We start from the raw sequence: 25,661 nt of genomic DNA on the forward strand, positions 1-25,661 counted from the left end.
ACATGGTAGTGATATTGGTAAGTTCTCCATGCACTAGCTACACATCACCATTAATAATGTTTTTGAAATGCACGTAAGGCAGTACCAAGTCAGCAGCTACTGTCCTTATCTGTCAGGTATTGGTGATAAAATTGTCTTCTAAATGTGTTAATTGCACATTCTGCTGGATGAGGGCAATTGAGTGTTTACAACAAGTTATGTCACATGTTGACTAGTGCTACTCCAACATTTGGCTTCAACCTGGTCAGGTGTTCCAAACAACTCCACTGGTACAATTCCACTTGATTCTGCTATCTGGTACAGCTTCAGTGATGCCACTTGTTGTAGATGAAATTCATCTCTTTGGAAAATTTCAGGTTAACTTTTGCAAAAATCACCACATAGTTTGGTGCATATAATAAATTATTCATACATTCAAATAATACATGTAAAGTGTATAACATCCCAGCTTCCTCAACCAAATTATAACGTCCCAGGACTTTCTGCACCAAATTATAACATTTCAGCTCCTCAACACCAAGTTAAAACGTTGCATTAGGAGGTGTCTGCTTCGTGCAAAAGGTCTTGAGTTCATATTGACGACAACAAGTAATTCTTCATTACAGACGTTTATTTACAAACAGAACTGACAGACTTCACAGACTCAACAACTGACTCTCCGAGCTAACCGCACTGCATATCCGAACTGAACTGGCCACTGACAACTCCTAGGTGTATTAATATCTTTCCAAACAATGAGAGTCTTTGACAATGTTTTGTTTACAATACGATAGCAATTCACGACTTAAAACTAAATTAGACATTACAGAATTTTAGTACAGATTAAAGTAAGTAAAAGGATCAGTACATATAAATTCTTACAAGCATAATTTCCAAATAGATTTTATAACATTTTTCTACCAGCTTCTGGATAACCTTCACCAGATTTGTACCGATGTTTCCAGAAATATCTTGACATTTGATTCTGGATATTTCTTGAGTGATTTAGAACAACTATGTATATGTAAAATGATTTAAATCGTCTTTCAAAACGCAAACAAATCTTTTTAGCAATATTTCTTGATACAAATCGTCTTTCGAAATTAGATTATGAAACAGTTTTCACAAGTTTTCGTATTTTTGCGATCATGATATAGAATTTCTCCATAGAAAGTTCCAGAAGTGTGCATTAAATGTTCATTTACAGTCTTTCTCTTTAGCTGGTGAGTTTTTGAAAGTATCTTGTCCATATTATACGGAATAATTTAGCTCAAAACTGATAATTTATACAATTAATCAGAGCTACAGCAGACAGTGAGTCTTTCTTTTACAAAATGAAATATAATTACAAAATTGAATGAAAATAGGTTACTAACACTAATATGTATTTACATTAATTCCATTTTTGTCCTTTCTGTGCAAAATGTCCTAATATTGACACAGTACAATATTTAAACATCACCAAAGTTTCCCTTTACATTTTGCATATGTGTATCGACATCCCCTAAAAGTCTACAGTATCGAATACTTCAATATGTCCCAATATGTCCTGTAATGTTACAAGTGGAAGGCTGTCTATGTATCTGCAGAACTCCCAGTCAGTGGGAAAGTCAACATGCAGCACATCTTACTGAAGGGTAAGAGTAAAAATTTTAAGTCTTCGCTACTGAAGAACAGTGACACAACAGTGTACAATCAATCAAGTGTGGTGCTCATGGCAGCCTGGCTGAGCTGTAGCAGGTGGCTGAAGTGTCTGCCTGGAATGTTACAAACCCACACAATTAAGACTGTCAGAGGAAGTAGTCTTGAACTCACACCAGTAGTGAAGGAGATGTAAGTTCCGCGTTTCAAAGCTGCTGGAAGTAGGTGTAAGTGTAGCTATGGCACACCTGCATCCCCAGAATTCTGAAACATATGATTGAACTATCAATTGTATCTATTTTGGGGCTGATGGGAGAGAAGAGGTAGAGTGTGGAGCCAGACTGACAGTGCTGAAAGATACAAATCAGATGGAGACTCTCCTGTAAGATGACATATAACATTCACCCTTTCAGCAGAATATAGAAGTGTCCATCAACAGCAGAACAATGCCAAGCTCTGATATGTGCAGGATGCAGAATCAGTTTCTGTAATATGAGAAGCATGCATTCAAGCATGGGTGCCGAGTCAGTGCTACACATTCAAGTGTGAGGTAACTGAACCTGATTTTGGCTTTTATGTTACAGCTTGGATGGGAAGAAATTTTTTCTAAGTAACCAGCTCAAGATTTGATAAACTATATGGTTTTGACTGATATAACATAAAATCCTGAGGATCATGATATGGGCTATGAAGCACCACACAGAAATTACACTCTTGAGTGTTCCAGAATTGGCAGTGTAGTGTGTGGGGGGTCTGCTAAGGCAGAATGATGGTAGGTGCTTTTTAGGACAGGTGTTGAAGGATATGACCAGCTGCTAATCAGCAGTTTCCTTGAAATCTGAAAATGCTGTGCATCAGTTTTAGGCTTTCGTGCCTCACTGGAACAGAAAGCAGAAACCCACAAGGGATAGTTGGATATAAGAAAATGGGGATCCGAAATTACAAGGTTATTGAATTAAATTAAATTATTTTATATACTATTACCATTTCTGTGATTTAAAGTAATATTTGTGGTGGCTGTATTGGAATGCACCCTTAAAGCAAATTGTTGCATGCCTTTAAGGCTTTTTAATTACTATAGTGTCATGGAGTATCGAAAGCAGTGCAAGAAGTATTGACCACCACAGAGATACTGCACAGCAAAGCTGTGAACTAGCATTGCCGAAGGCCAGGAGGACAGTTCTGGTTGAGGTAAGATTCTGTCCACTTCCAGGTAATTCCTGTCTGAGTAGCATTGTTGTGCTGCCTGATCACCATGACATAGCCCGTGTCAGCCATTGGGCTGTGAAGAGACTTCCATCTCCTGGGAACGGTGCCTATGAGCTAACACTATCAGTACTATATCAACAAGTGACTATGAACTTGTGTTTCCTAGTGACTGTGGTAAAGCCACAATATGCCCATTCTGAGCTTGTATCAATTAACCACTTACTTATTGTGGATCATGTAGTTTGTTGTAAACAGCAAGTCCATGTGTGCTGTTTCATAGATACATCCAAGCCTGGCAAGCAAAGTTAAAAGTGTTATAATTAATAATGCTTTACTTATTCCAAGTGTTCTAATTAACTACATAATTTCTTGCCACCTCAGTGTCCAAGAAGTCAGACACAACAAAACTAACTGTAGTATGCTTTGACCTGGTTATGGAAGACAAAAGACACAGGGAAAACATGAACTAGCATACATAAGTGAAGCCAGGAATTTCAGAAACCATGGATTGACATCAGAATTTTCAACACTACCACACTTGGTTTACTGTAAACTGAGGAATTATACATGTGTATTCCAATATCTGAAGGGACTGAATTACGTAGCAGACAGAATGTTAGGCAAAGGACTTTTAAGTTTCTTTATGAAGTGCTTTGATAGTTTGACACTGAACCATTGGGTAGAGTGGTAAGCTTGACACAAAATTACTAGGTGCAAGGTGAGCAAGAAGGGCCCACTCCTGATGGGGGAGTCACAGAACTGGTAGTAACTGAACTCAGTTAAGAGAGGATTGATCTTTCTTCCACAGTCAGTTCCAAACGATTGGGAATTCTACAGGGTTTTAATGCTATCAGCCTTACATTCCCTGTCAGAATTTTGTTGTATATTAAATCTGTGGCTGACAAGTACTGCCTTTCTTTTAACAGCCACATGAACTCCTCAGGCAACAGTTATAACAGGCTTCTCTGTGATTCCAACAAACATGACAATTTTTCTTGTAACGGATTTCTAAGGGGTGTTGTAATGGCGTGTACTTCCTGTATTAGCAATGTCTTTTCACTTCATGGTTCCTGGAAACTGAGGTGAAAGAAGAGGTTCGTTACTATCTGAACAGCATGGTGCTGAGCTGGTATGGCATGGGCATACAAAAACTGCCACAGCGTCTACAAAAAGGCATCGACAGAAATGGTGATTATGTCAAAAAATAGCTAAATGTTCAAGCTATAAACTGATGTAAACCATTGTAGAAATAAACAGGTATATGCACTTATAAAAAAATAGGAGACCTTACTTTTGGGAATATCCTCATATTAAACACTTCATGAATTAATAAAGATCACTTGAACAGGAGCATAAAGATTTTGTTGATGGAAAGCAACTCCATTGACAATTTTTTAGTAGAATCAGTCAACATAAATATTAATAAGAATATCAGATTTGTATTATGTAAAATCTGAGTTTTGCACATCTTCAATGCAGCAATGCGATCAATTTAAATAAATGTATAAAATTTCTGTTTGATAATGTGTAGCTACAATAGTCTAAGAATTATCTTATGCACTTCAGTGTACGTAGATTTACATTTTTGTGACAATTTTGGTATTACCTCTAAAATAAAAATATGTTTTATAAGAAAATGTTATTTAGGATCTATGAAAGGAACATTACTGTATCTCCTTTTATTTGCAAATCTGTTTTATGTATTCTTGTTTTATCATACATTCTGCATACCTGAGGTTGTCTTCACTATGAATCTGTGGGAAAAAGGATGTCTCAGCTAATAAAGTCTAATAATAAGAGTTTGTTTCATATTCTTAATATTGATTGCAGTTTGGTTATTTTGTTACAACTAACTGGTACGGGAAATGTAGAATCAGATTTGGTTAGTAATTGTAGTTATCATCACATTTCATTGAAAGTTTATTTCTTATATATATTTTCAGAATTTGAAGTTCAATTAGTACTGGATGCCAAAAAACCAAAAAGTCCAAGATTGTTCTTTCATCGAAATGAAGGTATAAATTCAAAGAACTTCACACTGACTCTCAGCAGAAATTCTGAATACTGCAGAAGTCATTCAGTCTACATTCGGGTAAAGAGATCAGCTAAAATTAATTTGTAAAAGCAATATAATTAAGTGGAAGTTAAGTAGTAATTGTTGTTAAATTTTGTTTTAAAGCCTGGAATAAGAGATAAATTATCACCTCTTGAGGCAGTGATAAAATATGATACAAAATATAGCAGAGAGAGAGTTCAGCGGTCACTGACACCAGTTCTCGACCAGAGAAAGCCACTATCAGAACATGATGCAATCAACATACAGAAAAACTGTGGTGCTGATAATATATGCATACCTGATCTTGTGCTGGAAACAGATCCGTAAGTTGTGTGACTTTGTTTAACTGAAGTTATTTCTTTGTTGCGCACTTTAAACATTATTATACTGGTCAGTATTAAAAATAAGCTATCTTATAACCATATTTATGTAAAACTCTACATTTCCTGAATATTCATGTAATAACATGTATTTACTGGTATAATGCTGAAAAATAGTTTTAGAAGACAGAGATTCTAAGCTTGCTAACAAAGACAGCGAAGAATGTTGCTAAGAAGTCCTCCCAATCAGTACAACAACCACATATCAGTAAATCTAGTACGTCCAATATTTTATTTTAGTTATTATTAATTTTTGTATTTACATTACTTTTAAATCATATACTAAGTTTGTAACTACAGTTTTCATTATGTGGTGTTTTTTCCACTTCTATAAATGTGAATCTTTTGCTTATCACCATGTTCCAGGGCTGTAACAAGATATTTTCTAGGATCTGGAGAGAAACTTGAAATAGAAGTCAAAGTAATAAATATGGGAGAAGATTCATTTGAAACAATGTATAACTTGAAAATTCCACCTGGTTTACATTACACTAAAATTGAGAGATTGGATGACAATGAACAAGAAATTCCAGTACTATGTTCTGCCCCTTCCACACAAAATAATAATACCTTAAAGTGTGATATTGGTAACCCTTTGCCAAGAAATAAGCAGGTAAGATACATGCATTTTTCTCCAAGTAAATACTGATATCTCTTGAATTGCTGTTTAACTGCTCAAGGTAGTTTTCAGATAAAGCTCTTAAAAAAATTTCACTGGATTCTTTGTCCCTGCAACCCATTATGAACGTTTGAGTCTCCCAGTCTATATCCAGCAAATTAAAATCTCCACCCAGAACTATGACATGGTAGGGAAATCTACTCGAAATATTTTCCAAATTATCCTCCAGGTGCTCAGCCACAACAGCTGCTGAGCCAGGGGGCCTATAGAGACATCCAATTACCATGTCTGAGCCTGCTTTAACCGTGACCTTCACCCAAATTATTTCACATTTCGGATCTCCGTCAATTTCCTTTGATACTATTGCACTTCTTATCTCTATAAACACGCCTCCCCCTTCACTGTCCAGCCTGTCTCTGCGGTATACATTCCAATCTGAGTTTAGGATTTCATTACTGTTTACATCTAGTTTCAGCCTACTTTCTGTCCCTAGTACTATGTGGGCGTTGTGGCCGTTTATTAATGAGAGCAGTTCTGGGACCTTTCTATAGATGCTCCTGCAGTTTACTATTAGCACATTAATATTGTTATTCCCTGTTGCATTTTTCCTACTCCTATCTTGCCGCATATCAGGAGGCACCTTGTCGGGCCTAGGGAGGGAATTCTCTAACCTAAAAAACCCCATGTGCACTCCACATGTACTCTGTTACCCTTGTAGCCACTTCTGGCGTGTAGTGCACGCCTTACCTATTCAGGGGGGCCCTACATTTCTCCACCCGATAGCGGACGTCGAGAAATTTGCACCCCAGATCTCCGCAGAATCGTCTGAGCCCCTGGTTTAAGCCTTCCTCTCGGCTCCAAACCAGAGGACCGCGATTGGTTCTGGGAATGATATTACAAATAGTTAGCTCTGATTCCACCCCGCGAGCGAGGCTTTCCGCCTTCACCAATTCTGCCAACCGCCTGTACGAATTGAGGATGACCTCCGAACCCAGACAGCAGGAGTACAATATGCGTTAGATGAGTATGTGCCAAGCAAGATCGCAAGAGATGGAAAAGAGCCACCATGGTACAACAACCGAGTTAGAAAACTGCTGTGGAAGCAAAGGGAACTTCACAACAAACATAAACATAGCCAAAGCCTTGCAGACAAACAAAAATTACGCAAAGCAAAATGTAGTGTGAGGAGGGCTATGCGAGAGGCGTTCAAATCCTAAGAAATTTTGGTCTTATGTCAAAGCGGTAGGTGGATCAAAACAGAATGTCCAGACACTCTGTGACCAAAATGGTACTGAAACAGAGGATGACAGACTAAAGGTCGAAATACTATATGTATTTTTCCAAAGCTATTTCACAGAGGAAGACTGTACCGTAGTTCCTTCTCTAGATTGTCGCACAGATGACAAAATGGTAGATATCAAAATAGACTACAGAGGGATAGAGAAACAATTAAAATCGCTCAAAAGAGGAAAGGCCACTGGACCTGATGGGATACCAGTTTGATTTTACACAGAGTATGCGAAGGAACCTGCCCCCTTCTTGCAGCGGTGTACCGTAGGTCTCTAGAAGAGCGTAGCGTTCCAAAGAATTGGAAAAGGGCACAGGTCATCCCCGTTTTCAAGAAGGGACGTCGAACAGATGTGCAAAACTATAGACCTATATCTCTAACGTCGATCAGTTGTAGAATATTGGAACACGTATTATGATCGAGTATAATGACTTTTCTGGAGACTAGAAATCTACTCTGTAGGAATCAGCATGGGTTTCGAAAAAGACAGTCGTGTGAAACCCAGCTCGAGCTATTCGTCCACAAGACTCAGAGGGCCTTAGACACAGGTTCACAGGTAGATGCCGTGTTTCTTGACTTCCGCAAGGCGTTCGATACAGTTCCCCACAGTCGTTTAATAAACAAAGTAAGAGCATATGGACTATCAAACCAATTGTGTGATTGGATTGAAGAGTTCCTTCTCAATGGAGAGAAGTCCTCCGAAGTAAGAGTGATTTCAGGTGTGCCGCAGGGGAGTGACATAGGACCATTGCTATTCACAATATACATAAATGATCTTGTGGATGACATCGGAAGTTCACTGAGGCTTTTTGCAGATGATGCTGTGGTGTATCGAGAGGTTGTAACAATGGAAAATTGTACTGAAATGCAGGAGGATCTGCAGTGAATTGACGCATGGTGCAGGGAATGGCAATTCAGTCTCAATGTAGACAAGTGTAATGTGCTGCGAATACATAGAAAGAAAGATCCCTTATCATTTAGCTACAAAATAGCAGGTCAGCAACTGGAAGCAGTTAATTCCATAACTTACCTGGGAGTACACATTAGGAGTGATTTAAAATGGAATGATCATATAAAGTTGATCGTCGGTAAAGCAGATGCCAGACTGAGATTCATTGGAAGAATCCTAAGGAAATGCAATCCGAAAACAAAGGAAGTAGGTTACAGTACGCTTGTGCGCCCACTGCTTGAATACTGCTCAGCAGTGTGGGATCCATACCAGATAGGGTTGATAGAAGAGAGAGAGAAGATCCAACAGAGAGCAGCATGCTTCAGGATCATTTAGTAATCGCGAAAGCATTATTGAGATGATAGATAAACTCCAGTGGAAGACTCTGCAGGATAGACGCTCGGTAGCTCGGTATGGGCTTTTGTTAAAGCTCCGAGAACATACCTTCACCGAAGAGTCAAGCAGTATCTTGCTCCCTCCTACGTATATCTCGCGAAAAGACCATGAGGATAAAAGCAGAGAAATTAGAGCCCACACAGAATCATACCGACAATCCTTCTTACCACTAACAATACGAGACTAGAATAGAAGGGAGAAGGCCCTCAGGGTACCCTCCGCCACACACCGTCAGGTGGCTTGTGGAGTATGGATGTAGATGTAGATTAGTGTTTATTTATAAATCTGGACCACTATTAGTATTCCTCCAAGCAGTTTCTGCTTACCACCAAACATACTTTCATTGTTCACTATAAAAGTGAAATGACTGTAACGGTTCCACAATTTGCTATCTTCTTCAGAAGCTACAGGAATTGTACAAAAATATGTCAACACTGCAGGAAATGCAAGCTTCTACATAAATGCAAATGCTTACCAAGCCTGCAGGTTGTGTTGGTATTTGACCATAAACATTACCAGTGTAATATCCTCAATATGTTGCAGGTGTCAGTTATGCTCGGAACAGAGTTCTCTGTAGTTGTGAGTGCACTATGTCAGAGCTAAGTGAATTCGAATGTGGGCACATTGTTGGTACTCATATGGTGGGTACTTTCTTAACCAAGGTAGCTGAAATGTTTGGTGTTTCAAGAGGCACTGTATCAAAGATTTGTACCACATGTAGGGAAAACAGAAAAACTTTATCTGCTTAGTCACAAAGTGGATGAAAGTGTGTGCTGAGTGATCATGACATGATCGCTGAAGATGATTGTCATGAGAAACAAGAGAACGACAGCCACAAAAATCATTGCAAAACTGAATGACACAGTCGCAAACCCTTTCAGCACCAGAACAAAATAAAGAGATTCCATATTCAGGAAACTGCAGGGCTAGCTGGAATTCCAAAACTATTCACCTGAGATTCAGATGCCATTAGAAGGAAAACCTGGTGCCAAAGCCATGAAACATGGGCTATGGAGCAATTGAAAAATGTCATTTGGTGAGATGAGTCTTGTTTCCCTCTGTTTCAAACTTCTGGTCAAGTTTACATTTCAGGAGTGAAATATGGTAGGGGTTTGGTGATGATTTGTGCAGCTATATCTTGATACTCCTGGGCCCCATGGTTACTCTGTAAGGTCACTTTTCTGCCAAGGATTATGTGCCCACTTTGGCCGATCAGGTCTGTCTGGTGGTAAAATGTTTGTTCTCCAGTGGAGATGCTGTGATCCAAGACAACAAATCCTCTGAATGAAATTTTCACTCTGCAGCAGAATGTACACTGATATGAAATTTCCTGGCAGATTAAAGCTATGTGCCGGACTGAGACTCCAACTCGGGACCTTTTCCCTTCATGGGCAAGTGCTCTACAATCTGAACTACCCAAGCATGACTGCTGACCCATCCTCACAGCTTCAGTTCTGCCACTACCTTGTCTCCTACCTTCCAAACTTCACTGAAGCTCTCCTGCAGACTTTGAAGAACTAGGCACTCCTGGAAGAAAGGATACTATGAACACATGGCTTAGTCACAGTCTGGGGAATGTTTCTAGAATTAAATTTCACTCTGCAACAGTGTGTGTTCTGACATGAAACTTCGTGGCAGATTAAAACTGCGTGACATGCTTAGACTCCAACTCTGGACCTTTGTCGTTTGCGAACAAGTGCTATAACATCTAAGAAACCCGAGCACGACTCACAACCCATCCTCACAGCTTCAATTCCTACCTTTCAAGCTTCATAGAAGCTCTCCTGCAGACCTTGCAGAACTAGCACAGCCTGGAAGATATTCTGGAAATAACCCCAGGTTGTGGCTAAGCCGTGTCTCCGCAATATCCTTTCTTCCAGGAGTGCTAGTTCTGCAAGGTCTGCAGGACAGCTTCTGTGAAATTTGGAAGATAGGAGATGAGGAATTGAAGCTGTGAGGATGGGTTGTGAGTCATTCTTGGGTAGCTCAGATGAAAAGCAGAGGTTCTGAGTTAAAAGTCTTGGTCTAGCACACTATTTTAATCTGCCAGGAAGTTTCAAAAAATCCCTGGTTCACACAGCTTGTATCACACAGGACTTGTTTTATGAGCATGAGGATAAATTCTCCCATCTCCCCTGATCACCACGGTCACTAGGTCTCATTATTATTGAAACATTGTGCTCTATTTTGGAGAGAAAAGTGTGTGATCAATAACTGCCTCCATCATCAATAACTGAACTAGACCCTATTTTGCCAGATGTGTGCTATAACATTTCCTTGAAAACCATACGGCACCTTTGTTTAACCATTCTCAGGTGGCTGGAAGCTTTTTTTGAATGCCACCAGGTTTTCTACACTATATTAGTCATGATAATTTTTCACTTTTTTGGTATTTTCATACATCTGTCCAGCCAACTCAATGAAATTCTCAGTGCTTTTACTAAAATTTCTTGTAAGCAATATACAGTCATGTCACTTGAACTGAACTTTATCTATTGTGAATGTCAAAAATTCACACATATTCACAAGCAGTAAGTTACTCAAATCTCATTATAAAGGAAACATTGGAAGGAATAAAACAAACAACTTATAACAGTAAATCTAAACAATATTAACTGAATTTTCCATTGATGCTTGGCAAAGGATGATAATAATATTAAAAAGAAAAACCCTTCCTAATGTTCTGTAAGTGTTATCCTTTTTAATATTGTAAATCTAAGTCTTAATTCCCACAGTAAAAGGAGAAAAATGTAATGGGTCCTGTAAAAAAGTTATATGCAAGTAGAAAATTTATTAGGTCATTTACATTTTGAGAGAAAAGGGAAAAGTCCTCAGCCTGTGCTGTATGTGTGGTAGCAGAGACAAAATGCAAATGATATTCCTCAATCTCTTTTTATTGGGAAAAATGAACAGACAAGAACATTGCTGATGTCGACAAAGTAGTCAAAATAAAACACAATTTAACCAAAAAACAAAGTAGCACAGAAATGACAAAATAAATTCTTTTCCTCACAAGTTGATTGCTACAGAAAGTCCACCAAAGGAAACACAGAAATAAAACAATTAGAGAGTGATCGGCACAGCAGTACCACAAAGCTGTCCAGGGAGGCCAGACCACTGTTACATCACATTCTTGGGTCACAGTCTGAAGCTGTCACTCCTGATGAATCAGGGCTACCAGCAGACAAGGCACATGGATGTTGCGGCCAGGATAGCACATCCTTGCAAGTCCAGGAGGCATGCCAAACTGCCTTCTGGCCAGTGGTGCACCAGCTTATAAGGCCAGTTGGCAGATGGACCTGCGGGGAGTATTTTCAATCACAAGTGACGTAGGAAAATAGTCTGCTTGTTGATCACGACATATGTTACTGCTGTTGATCCATGGTGCACACGTAGTGGGCCCTGGCAGCCATTGGCTGATACATTAGGCTGTGTTTTCATCTCTGGAAGCAGCCTCAGTCATACAGTAAACATCTGCTTTGCTTTCACTTGCTGTGATAAACGCATCCTGCATCTCTGTTCTGTCATGCAGGATTCTGATGTTGCAGGTGAATGGGACAGATGCTACAGTCTGGCAGTGGAGAACATTTTAGGTTATTGGACTTTGTGAAATACGAATAGATAAAAAATGAAATGAGCATATGGCATTGTTACCCAGGAGGCCCCTATTCGGGGAAGTTCGGCCGCAATTGCAAGTCTTATTTCATTCGACGCCACATTGGGTGACTTAAGTGCCAGTGATGAGGATGAAATGGTCATGAGGACAACACAACACCCAATCCCCGAGCAGAGGAAATCTCCAACCTGGCTGGGAATCGAACCTGGGCCCGCTTGCATTGTAGGCGAGCATGTTACCATTCAGCTAAGCAGGTGGCCTATTAATAGATTGAAGCTATGGAGTGTGATTTATACAACATGCATATTTATGTTGCCACAAATACATCATTGGACTAAAACCTTTTCCCCCTACAAGAATTTCACTAAACATGGGAATAACTGGGAATCAGGGGCTGTCAGCTCTGATGAATAGGGTAGGTAACCCAACAACTTTTACTTTAAAGCACTCAGTTCACTATTGCCAAAGCAATTTTCATTCTCATCATAGGTTTTAGCAAGGAGGGAAGGGGGACAAGGTAGGGCACTACTAAACTGCAGGTTTTGCATGATCTGACATTATGTTGCTGAAAGTGAGTGAAAACATTATGAGTTTACCAATCACCATATAATTTGGATTTGTCCGGTTGTCAAGCTGTTCATTGTAAAATAAGCTATTACCTGTGGTAAAGTGGTAATTTGCGGCACTTATTCAAGGAAGATGGATGTGAGACTTTTTAGAAGGGCGCCTAAATAGAGCTCTCAAACTTTTTTGTGCCACTTCTTGTAGACAAGACTCCACTTCTTGTGCACAAGACTTGATTGATCTTCTGCAGAGAAGTAATGGTCCAACATCCTAGCATGTAGTGTCCATCACCAATTTTCTGAACATTAAATCTCCTTCCTCACCCCTCATCAGCAATACATAAAAACATGGCTGCAGTGTACATAATCGGCATTTGTCAACATTTCCAATAAAGTCAACAAATACACAAACCTCCAACCCTGACTAAATTACCTTCATAGTATACCTTTTGTTATGAAATCCGAAGAATTGTAGCTTCTTCAGTGAAGAAACACAAGGAAAAATGAAAAATTGCCACATATACAACAGGCAGGTAAATTTTGGATGGATTAAAATTCATACTGGGGTGTAGACAATGAACTAGCTGATAATCTAGCTAATAAAGCACCCTTATCTAGGAAAACTGTAAGCTGCAGCAAATTACCTGTATGTGCAATACAGAAAAACTATGGGGAGAGTTTGAAGACAAATAAATAAATGGCAGATTAAGTGCCAACAAACTAAAAAGGGGGGAAACATAAACCATATTTTACTACAATCCACAAACACAAACCATATTTTCCTAAGATCCGCCACTGTTTAATAACTAAGCTAAAGCTAGCACTGAACTTTACAGCTATGTTAACATGCTGCAGAGAATTGAAAACCTATGATAAACAGTTCAGTCAGAGTGACTGATGACACAGTAACTGATGGAGGAGACCAAACATTGACTACCTGCTTTTAGGCTGCAGTAATTTAACAAAAGAGATGGATACTCTCAGGAAGTGAATAACAGAAAGGATAACAATGGCCTATTAATAAATCGGACTTAGACATAGTTCATAACAGATTTTCACAGCTTTTGTAATTCAATAATACTTTCAGTTGTAAGACAATCCTTTGGTGTCAGCTATAACTTTATACATACCCTGAAAAACCTGGATGTATGCTAGAAGGCTAACAAATAACATTTTAAGTTAACCTTTGCGCATGTAATATTACAATGTAACAGAACATGTTCAATAAATAAATGACAATAACCATAGTATATATCCATACACTGCCTAGACTTGTGCCAGCCACTGAGATAACATTCAGTCTCAGATTGCAGATCCCTTGCACGCAGCACCTAAAAGATGTGCTTGGAGAACTTATGGACCTATCTGACAGACACCTGCTATTGCAGCTGTCACATTAAACTGCTACTGGCGTCTAGCCTAGGGTACACTGAGGATCATAATTCACACATATAAAATATTTGTGATAATTTGCTGTTGTATCTTTTTCACCTCTTACTTTATCCGAAAACAAGCTGAAACTACAAACAACAGATTGATTGATTGTGCAACAAACCATTGATAAAAGTTATCCTATGATTGGCAAGAAAAAGATCCCACACACATTGATGATGATGCAGATATATGAACTGCCCCTGAAAGACCAGTCAAGTGGTGTTATGATATGTGTCATGTGCTGCAATGGTGTGCCATTTGCTTATATCTGGGACCAATGAGATATACTGGTCCTGTAGTGTGCATCACAGCACATGAGACTATAGGTCTTACGAATTCCAAGTTTCTATTTCAGATGAGTTTAATAATTTGTAACTGCATGTTTAAATACATTACTTTAAGGTGTTTAGTGGGTACCTTTTCATTGACATACCTGATTCCCCATGGGCCTGGAACCACACCGCGTGTTCACAGTGTATGTTACGCAAGGCAACTAGTGTGACAGCACAAGTTTGTTGCAAGGCCCCTATTTCTCATGGGCCCCACTTATATCTGAATCTTCAACTCCTATGAAACACATTCCTTCTGGTTATACGCATAAGCAAATCTTGGTGTACCTCAGTCCACTATTTGTGGTGTTACAGATCCTGTCTTAGCAACACAATGATCGACAGCAGCAAATCTTAGCTGATTCAGCTGTCTCTTGCTCAGTAACACATTTTGCTATAGTCATGTAGCCTCTTGCCTATTACCATTCCAAATCCATATATAAAAATAATATATGCCTACTCAAGAAATTATTATTTTGGCTTTTGGCTCATCAGGCAACTCACTACAACTGAAAAGTTCATGCAGACTGATCTCAAATACATAAAATGTTAACTATGAAAGAGTCTCCCTAGCAATAAATGCCCATCAAGGAAAAAATGACTGCAACAGCACATTCACTTGTATTGATATTATTGCTCAGTTGACTAAAGGTCCAAGTTTAACAAATGATTAAAACCATTATTACTATAAAAATGTGTACTTAGTTTGTACAGAGTTATTTAGAAGTACCTGTGGGAATTTAAGTAGATGATTGCATGAAAACTACAAGACATAAAGAAAAATGACACATATCAGAGGATAGGGCATCTCTCCAAGTTTTGATTCACTATATGCTCCATGGCCTAGTTGATGAGTGCACCACTAGGGACAGGTATATCAGAACATGCAGACAAACCATCCACTCCATATTGTCACATCGAATTACTCCATGCCTGGAGACTGGCAACTCAGACAACAGATTTCCAAAGCAGGCTCTGCTGCAACTTCCCGTGTCAGTGCCTTCAATGAACTGCACACATGTATTGATATTTGCCATGTCATAAATGGTGTACACCTGTAGTGTTAGCTGAAAACTTGGAAAGATGCTCAATCCACTGACTTGTGTTTGTTTTCTGTATGTCCTGTAGTTTTAATGCAGTTGTGGATGAGCATGCTTTACAACAGATGAAACTGACTTCACCTTCTTACACACCAAATTCACAAGTACAATAAGAACATGGTGCACAAAGTCCATAGGTTATTTTTAAAACTGGTTAAACATTGCAAGAAGATTGTATTTACTGTTAGTCAGCAGGTAACAACAGTTGTGTCAGTCTTCCACTAGTTTTCTCACCATCAGTTCTTCATGTGAGCTGTACCATACACATCGTTCTAACATGCCTAAAGCATCCACCTTCATTAGTTGATCATCCAGTGCCAAATTGTGCACCTTTTTGATTATTTGCTGTGGCTGCATTTTGAGATGTCCTTCACTTTGAACATCATCAACAGAACTTTGACCATGTTTGAATTTAGCCATCCCTTTCTTGACTTTTCAAAATGAAGCAGTAGAATCCTTATTAACTGTTACCAAATTTGTATGATTTTCTGCTGTTGAGAAATCACCAAGACAAGGAACTACATTAACAAATATTTTCCATAGATAAAATTGTGACACTTGATTCATGTTATTACATAGTGTGTACCTATAGAACAGTAACAAAATTTTACTAATATTGTTGTCATCTCTATGTAAAAGTGGGAAATAATCACTTTTCCCTCAAAATTATGCAGGCCATTTGGAAAATTAGACTAAAACAGACCTGTAACTGAATATTATGTGTGTGTTTCTGTTTCTTATGGGGTAGGGATAACACAATTAAGGTTGTAAGAAAATGTGTATAATGACATTGACAGAAGACAAACATGGCTCAGGCATGGATTAACTGCATGTGCATCTACACAAAACTATAATTGCCAAAGAATATGAACAAAAAAAGTATACTGCAATATTTTTAATAATCATTTGTGTGTGTATGCTGTATCTATTTGATACAATCTATTACACATCCACTTAGAAGTTTTCTGTTACATTAGTTATGAATAATTTGATCTCAATCTCATAGCATTACAAATACATCCATATACATATAAGTGACAATTTAATTCTGGAGTCATGATGATTGGTATGTTAAACAGGAACCTTCATTCAGAAATGCATTATGGTGGGTGTAGATGAATGACGAATGTTATCCATACTTCTAGAATCTTACAGTCAACATAAGTCAGATATATGTAAACTATAGTAAATGTTCCTTTATTGTTTACAGTTGCACTACAAAGTTGTTCTGGAGCCATTCTACAAAGAGAATTTGAAACCACAGTATGAATTTTTAACAGAAATAAATAGCACCAACCCAGAAAATGCTAGTTCCTTGGAAGACAATGTAAAACGTTTCAGTGTACCTATCTCCATAAAAACAGACATCTCAGTCATGGGGTGAGTAATAGAAAACACATATATGCCTTTTTTAGATTCATAGGGATGAATTCTACAGAATGAATGCAGTACTATTTTTTATATATGGAACATATTTTTTTCTCCTTTGCAGCTCGTTTTAAAACATACAAAAATTTACAATTGAAAATCTTGGAATAAGAAGTTAATAACAAAGATGTACCAATTGTGGTGTTCCTGTTGGTTGTAGATGACTAGTTTATTTGTGAGCTGTAACTTCAGTATATTAATTTACTCACCTTGTTACTTCTTCATGGCTGACAATTTTGAAGAGCTGGGACTTTGTTTTCCAAATTCTGCAGTGGACACTGGAAGTCAAAACTACAGCAAAATACCCAATTTTGAAAATAAATATGAGACTTCTCAAATTAATGTGACATATATTCTTACTCTCAAATACAGTAGCTGTTCATATTACCATCTCTGTATAGAAACATCACAATAACCTCAACTCAGGAATGATAACACCACAGAAGTAATACATATTTGACATATACTGAGATGATTCTCCTGTTCTTGATGAGATCATCATTATTGCCATAGTACTCTTTTCCAAGCCATGCCTCACATCACCAAGTCAGGAAAGTGCAGCATGGAATAACTGAAAGCTCAACAGGTATCAAAAATCATGATAAAGCTGCAACTGTTGCACTCCCTGAAGATGCATGGCATCCATCCATAGCCATGTAAATGCATGAACAATGGCAAAAACTTCCAAACAGTTTGTGATCCTAAATTTCTTAACTAATAAAAAGACTTTCAAATGTTACAGACATCATTTGTTGGTTAGATAAACATTAAGCAACCACATTATCAAATTGATATGTTATATTGCACCATATAACTGTGTTCTGCATACGTCCATATGGCTTCATCCCTGTTTGGCCCACATGCTCATTGTACATTTTACTCTTCTAATAAAACATGACCATTCCAAAGTACAACATGTACAGCTTTCTTCTAATAATTTCTGGGTATGCAGCCGGATCCCGTCGGCATTCTGCCACGATATTTCGGCCCAGAGACGTCCGGCCATCATCAGGTGAGTACACAACTACTGAAGAGCCCAGGTGCAGTCGCGGTATTTATGCCGAATCTCGCGCATGCGAAATGTACTAGAATCCTACAGCGCATGCGTCACGTGTTGACATGCGCGGCATAGCCGAGTTGTACGTGCTGCCCTCGGTGGTCAAAGTAAAAGATCATCTAGTCATTGAGTATCGAATGACGCTGTCTATTCCTCTGTGAATGTATAATTTTAATACCAGGATTCCAATTTTTATCCAGTTGAAAGCCATTGTCACGATTATAAGATTATCGGCAAGACATATTTCCACTGATTCCTTGATTACGGAATCCCAAAATCCGGAAACCGGAGCTAAAATTTTTGTTCCATTGTATTCCATTGAATGTCCCAATGAAATACAGTGACTGCACCTGGGCTCTTCAGTAGTTGTGTACTCACCTGATGATGGCCGGACGTCTCTGGGCTGAAATATCGTGGCAGAATGTCGACGGGATCCAGCTGAATACCCGGAAATTATTAGAAGAACAAATACGCCGGGAAAATTTCAGAAGTCACATGTACAACTTTGCTTCCGCCGTTTTTTCCCCAACATTTGAGGCTTTAATGAAACAAATTGGTTACACATGTATCATTCAAAGTATTTTCTGTCACTGGCCACTACTTTCTCCCATCTTTTGGGCAGTGTATGAATCCTACATCGAAAAAATTGTCCATATTTTGAAGCGATCCACAAATCGATCCAATTTGTGACTTCTTCATGAGATCAGGAGTGTTGGTCAGCCAGGCCATGCGCCATTGATCTAAACAGGTGATAATCAAAGGGAGCAATTTCTGGAGACAATGGCAGGTGGGGTACGACTTCCCATTTTAAAGTTTCCAAGTACGTTTTTGACCTCTTTTGCAACGTGGGGTCAATCGTTGTCATGCTGCAAAATCACTTTATCATGCCTCTAGCTGTGTTGCGGCCATTTGTCTTCTAATGCTCTGCTCAAACACATTAATTGCATTTGATAACAAGCACCTGTGATTGTTTCACTTGGTTTTAACACCCCGTAGTACATGACGCCGAGCTGGTCCCACCAAATGCAGAGCATGATCTTGGAGCCTTGAATATTCGGTTTGGCCATCTATGTGGAAGCATGGCCCAGATATCCCCATGATTTTTTGCATTCAGGGTTATTGTAATGAACCCATTTTTTTGTCCCCGGTCACAATGCAATGCAGATATCCCTTCCTTTTTTCCTCTGAAGCAACTGTTCACAAACATACAAATGCCGTTTGTCTTCTTACCCCTTCTCCTTCTCCCTACCCTACCCAGTCACCACTCCCATCATGCACTGGTGCTGCTGCTCGCAGTGTGATTTCAGTTGACTGATACTCTGTGTGTGTGTGTGTGTGTGTGTGTGTGTGTGTCTATTCTTGACAAAGGCCTTAACAGCCAAAAGCTATAATTGTGAGAGTCTTTTTGTTGTGCCTATGTGCAACTCGTGCTTCAGTTATAGTCTGGACATCAGTTCAGTGTTGACCATTGTGTCAAGCTTTTATTGCTGTTTGAGATGTGCATAATTACATTTTTTTGCCAAATTATTTATAAATTCATTAAGCTTGCTTAATTAGTCCTCTTTGGATGATGAACTAGTAGGTCTGCAGTATATTTCTAGCCTAATGATAGCAATTATTTTATTGCACTCATCTCTAATCAGCTACTGAGCTGTTTCACTTTATTTGTAATTAAGAATGTTGAATATCCATCCACACACACTTCTTGAATTGGGTGAGGAATGAAATGCTGGAAAGATTACCGGAAGAAGGTAGAAAGCCATAAAAAAAATTCTACCTGCCAACTGATAGCTCATAGAGAAATAGAACAGGAACCTTTGCTTCTAAGTCATATACAAGGTGTTTGGGAGGAAAGGTCAATATTTTACACAGTGATAGTATAAGAAATTCTGAACAAAAAGTGTTATATGAACATAGGTCCACAAATGCTTCACTAGAGAGGCATGAGTATTGAAAGGAACTTTAATTCTGCAAAATTGATGTGCACAACATGAACATATATGCACAAATGGACCGTAACATGATTTTCTTGAAAACAATGTTAAAGAGAAGTATAATTACATTAAACAGTTTTACATAATGTTTATTTATTTTGCATTTACTCTGCATGTTACATGTATTCAGTTGAAAAAGACGAACCACGTCTTTTACAAATGGCTTTAACACTGATCGTGCAGATGTTGTACAGTTGATAGAACAGGTTCAAATGTCTCACCAAGAACATCAATGCACTTTTGAGCTCAAGCGATAACATGTTGTGCTGCTTGTTCAATTGCCCGTAGTTAGTTCCTAATCAATTCAGCATGATGAGATGAAGCAGTTCATCACATTTATTTACTTTCACTTTGCACACCTCTGATTCCATCCAACCCCATACACAGAAATCTAGAGGCATAAGGACAGGTGATCTTGGGGGCCAGTTAATAGCACCACCAGAGCCAGTCCCGCAATTAGAGTAGGTGCAGTTGAGATGATCCCTCACCTGTAAGGTAACATGTGGAGGGGCACCATCATGTTGAAAGTACATTTCAGTTCACTTAGCTAAAGGAATGTCTACCAATAGTTCCACAAATGAATTTTCCAAAAAAAGCAGGTACTTCTCTCCTGTCAATCACTGATTGATAATAAATGGACCTATCAAAAGGTTACCAATCATGCCTTACCAAACATTTATGGCAAAACAAACTTGGAAATTGCTACCCACTGAAGCGTATGTATTTTCCCATGACCATTGATGACTATTGTGTGTGCTGTTTATTACATGTCATGAAAACTAGGCTTCATCAACGAATAGTATGTGTGGAAGCAAATGGCTATTCTCAATTGCCCAGTGACAGAATTGAAGTCATTGGGCATTGTTGCCAATGTAGAGATTTTGGACAGACTGTATGTAAAATGGATACAGGTTTTCCACATGTAATGTTTCCCATACACATATCTCTGGGACATTCATACTGGGGGACATTCTTCGTATGCTCGTACTGGGACTTTGCTCAATACTTGCAATAATTTCTTCCTGTTCTTGCAAGTTTGTTGACGTGCACACTCAGATGAAAAATGTCTACTTGGAAGAGAGCCTGTTGAATGCAAAGTGATAAACACTTTGGTAAACACAGTGTGATCAGGTAATCATGGAGTCAGAAAACACCTGTGGCATTCTTCTCTTGCAGCTGGAGCACTACCGTAGCAGAAGCCAAAAAACATACACCATATCTGCGTATTCTTCATTACTGTTGATGCATGGCATTATTAGCAGCACTTGTACGAACACAGTTAACACATACACTACACAGCTAACCAATCAGTCACTGGTACACTTCACAATGCGGCTTACATGGCACAACTGTGCAAAGAATGGGTGATTGTACTACGTATGTCACATGACCCATACCTCCCTAATGAAGCATTTGCAGGTCTATGTTCATATAATATTTTTTGTTCAGAATTACTTGTACTATCACTGTTTAAAATATTGATCTTTCCTCCCCAAACAGCCTGTATATCTCTTTGTGCGCCTTCTTTATAACTAGAAATATTTTCCTTCTTTATTTTATTACAGTTATGAGATGTTAGAAAAGAATTTATTTTCTGCTTGCCTCTATATTCTTTTTCCTTTATTACACCTTTATATGCCCTAAAGGCTGTAATCTCAAACTGCTACATATGGAGTGTTGGGTCATTGCTTGACTAGCACCAGGTTGTCACCATTTCTCAAATTAGGAACATGTTGCTTCCGAGAATATGATAAGGAGATGACAGCGAGTGGGTTTAAAAAAATGAGAAGTGAAGTGCTTTTCCTCCTTGAAGTTAGGATGAATGAAAGCAATGCTTCTACCAATACTGATTATGGACATGTGAGTGTACAATGAATTCAACACTGTTTACATAACTATGAGATTTTGCTTACTATGGCTTATGAATATTCCTTGGTTTATATAATGTACATTCATGAGCCCCCCCATGATCCATGGACCTTGCCGTTGGTGGGGAGGCTTGCGTGCCTCAGCGATACAGATAGCCGTACCGTAGGTGCAACCACAACAGAGTGGTATCTGTTGAGAGGCCAGACAAACGTGTGGTTCCTGAAGAGGAGCAGCAGCCTTTTGAGTAGTTGCAAGGGCAACAGTCTGGATGATTGACTGATCTGGCCTTGTAACAATAACCAAAACGGCCTTGCTGTGCTGGTACTGCAAACGGCTGAAAGCAAGGGGAAACTATGGCTGTAATTTTTCCCGAGGGCATGCAGCTTTACTGTATGATTAAATGATGATGGCGTCCTCTTGGGTAAAATATTCCGGAGGTAAAATAGTCCCCCATTCGGATCTCCGGGCGGGGACTACTCAAGAGGATGTCGTTATCAGCAGAAAAAAAACTGGCGTTCTACGGATCGGAGCGTGGAATGTCAGATCCCTTAATCGGGCAGGTAGGTTAGAAAATTTAAAAAGGGAAATGGATAAGTTGAAGTTAGATATAGTGGGAATTAGTGAAGTTCGGTGGCAGGAGGAAAAGACTTCTGGTCAGGTGACTACAGAGTTATAAACACAAAATCAAATAGGGGTAATGCAGGAGTAGGTTTAATAATGAATAGGAAAATAGGAATGCGAGTAAGCTACTACAAACAGCATAGTGAATGCATTATTGTGGCCAAGATAGACACAAAGCCCACACCTACTACAGTAGTACAAGTTTATATGCCAACTAGCTCTGCAGATGACGAAGAAATTGAAGAAATGTATGATGAAATAAAAGAAATTATTCAGATAGTAAAGGGTGATGAAAATTTAATAGTCATGGGTGACTGGAATTCGGCAGTAGGAAAAGGGAGAGAAGGAAACGTAGTAGGTGAATATGGATTGGGGCTAAGAAATGAAAGAGGAACCTGCCTGGTAGAATTTTGCACAGAGCACAACTTAATCATAGCTAATACTTGGTTTAAGAATCATGAAAGAAGGTTGTATACATGGAAGAACCCTGGAGATACTAAAAGGTATCAGATAGATTATATAATGGTAAGACAGAGATTTAGGAACCAGGTTTTAAATTGTAAGACATTTCCAGGGCAGATGTGGACTCTGACCACAATCTATTGGTTATGACCTGTAGATTAAAACTGAAGAAACTGCAAAAAGGAGGGAACTTAAGGAGATATGACCTGGATAAACTGAAAGAACCAGAGGTTGTACAGAGTTTCAGGGAGAGCGTAAGGGAACAATTGACAGGAATGGGGGAAACAAACACAGTAGAAGAACAATGGGTAGCTTTGAGGGATGAAGTAGTGAAGGCAGCAGAGGATCAAGTAGGTAAAAAGACGAGGGCTGCTAGAAATCCTTGGGTAACAGAAGAAATATTGAATTTAATTGATGAAAGGAGAAAATATAAAAATGCAGTAAATGAAGCAGGCAAAAAGGAATACAAACGTCTCAAAAATGAGATCGACAGGAAGTGCAAAATGGCTAAGCAGGGATGGCTAGAGGACAAATGTAAGGATGTAGAGGCTTATCTCACTAGGGGTAAGATAGATACTGCCTACAGGAAAATTAGAGAGACCTTTGGAGAAAAGAGAACCACTTGTATGAACATCAAGAGCTCAGATGGAAACCCAGTTCTAAGCAAAGAAGGGAAAGCAGAAAGGTGGAAGGAGTATATAGAGGGTCTATACAAGGGCGATGTACTTGATGACAATATTATGGAAATGGAAGAGGATGTGGATGAAGATGAAATGGGAGATACGATACTGCGTGAAGAGTTTGACAGAGCACTGAAAGACCTGAGCCGAAACAAGGACCCCGGAGTAGACAACATTCCATTGGAACTACTGACGGCCTTGGGAGAGCCAGTCCTGACAAAACTCTACCATCTGGTGAGCAAGATGTATGAGACAGGCGAAATACCCTCAGACTTCAAGAAGAATATAATAATTCCAATCCCAAAGAAAGCAGGTGTTGACAGATATGAAAATTACCGAACAATCAGTTTAATAAACCACAGCTGCAAAATACTAACACGAATTCTTTAGAGACGAATGGAAAAACTGGTAGAAGCCGACCTCGGGGAAGATCAGTTTGGATTCCGTAGAAATGTTGGAACACGTGAGGCAATACTGACCTTACGACTTGTCTTAGAAGAAAGATTAAGGAAAGGCAAACCTACGTTTCTAGCATTCGTAGACTTAGAGAAAGCTTTTGACAATGTTGACTGGAATACTCTCTTCCAAATTCTACAGGTTGCGGGGGTAAAATACAGGGAGCGAAAAGCTATTTACAATTTGTACAGAAACCAGATGGCAGTTATAAGAGTCGAGGGACATGAAAGGGAAGCAGTTGTTGGGAAGGGAGTAAAGACAGGGTTGTAGCCTCTCCCCGATGTTATTCAATCTCTACATAGAGCAAGCAGTAAAGGAAACAAAAGAAAAATTCGGGGTAGGCATTAAAATCCATGGAGAAGAAATAAAAACTTTGAGGTTCGCCGATGACATCGTAATTCTGTCAGAGACAGCAAAGGACTTGGAAGAGCAGTTGAATGGAATGGATAGTGTCTTGAAAGGAGGATATAGGATGAACATCAACAAAAGCAAAACGAGGATAATGGAATGTAGTAGAATTAAGTTGGGTGCTGCTGAGGGAATTAGATTAGGAAATGAGGCACTTAAAGTAGTAAAGGAGTTTTGCTATTTGGGGAGCAAAATAATTGATGATGGTTGAAGTAGAGAGGATATAAAATGTAGACTGGCAATGGCAAGGAAAGCATTTCTGTAGAAGAAAAATTTGTTAACATCGAGTATAGATTTAAGTGTCAGGAAGTCGTTTCTGAAAGTATTTGTATGGAGTGTAGCCATGTATGGAAGTGAAACATGGACGATAAATAGTTTGGACAAGAAGAGAATAGAAGCTTTCGAAATGTGGTGCTACAGAAGAATGCTGGAAATTAGATGGGTAGATCATGTAACTAATGAGGAAGTATTAAATAGGATTGGGGAGAAGAGAAGTTTGTGGCACAACTTGACCAGAAGAAGGGATCGGTTGGTAGGACATGTTCTGAGGCATCAAGGGATCGCCAATTTAGTATTGGAGGGCAGCGTGGAGGGTAAAAATCGTAGAGGGAGACCAAGAGATGAATACACTAAGCAGATTCAGAAGGATGTAGGTTGCACTAGGTACTGGGAGATGAAGCAGCTTGCACAGTATAGAGTAGAATGGAGAGCTGCATCAAACCAGTCTCAGGACTGAAGACCACAACAACACAACAACAACAACAACAACACATTCATGAGGAAGTGAATTACTGAGATATTTCTAACAGAATGTAGAAGCCTCTTTTGCACTGATGATGGTGGCAAGAATTGTGACAGTGACTCCACAAGACACCAAAGTGTTTGGAGTTGTTCTGATTCATTACCACTCGACTGTTGTTCATAACTCTTGGAGATTAGTCACAGGTGGATCCAAGGCCTGCACATCTTGTTTGATGAGATCTCTAGAGTGTCCAAAATAGGTGACTCAGAGGGATGGGGAGTGTTCATCACATCATTCAAATGCTCATCAGAAATGAAGTTGTGCTGTATATTGCTTGTTATGTGTTGTAGATGAAAGAAACTATGCACATGATTTGACAAAAGGT

General features: G+C 39.0%; 1 protein-coding gene across 1 annotated transcript in view; it reads left to right on the forward strand.

The window, feature by feature from the left end:
- The window catches only part of LOC126356154 (integrin alpha-PS2-like), a 372,087-nt gene that overhangs the window by 326,220 nt on the left and 20,206 nt on the right, over positions 1–25,661 (forward strand). Inside the window, exons 12-15 of the mRNA XM_050006898.1 lie at positions 4,773–4,921; positions 5,009–5,208; positions 5,632–5,878; positions 16,770–16,939. Of these exons, the coding sequence (XP_049862855.1) occupies positions 4,773–4,921; positions 5,009–5,208; positions 5,632–5,878; positions 16,770–16,939 (766 nt within the window). The remainder of the gene's footprint in view (positions 1–4,772; positions 4,922–5,008; positions 5,209–5,631; positions 5,879–16,769; positions 16,940–25,661) is intronic.

The sequence above is a fragment of the Schistocerca gregaria genome, chromosome 3, assembly GCF_023897955.1.
Source record: "Schistocerca gregaria isolate iqSchGreg1 chromosome 3, iqSchGreg1.2, whole genome shotgun sequence".
Classification (NCBI taxonomy): Eukaryota; Metazoa; Arthropoda; class Insecta; order Orthoptera; family Acrididae; genus Schistocerca; species Schistocerca gregaria.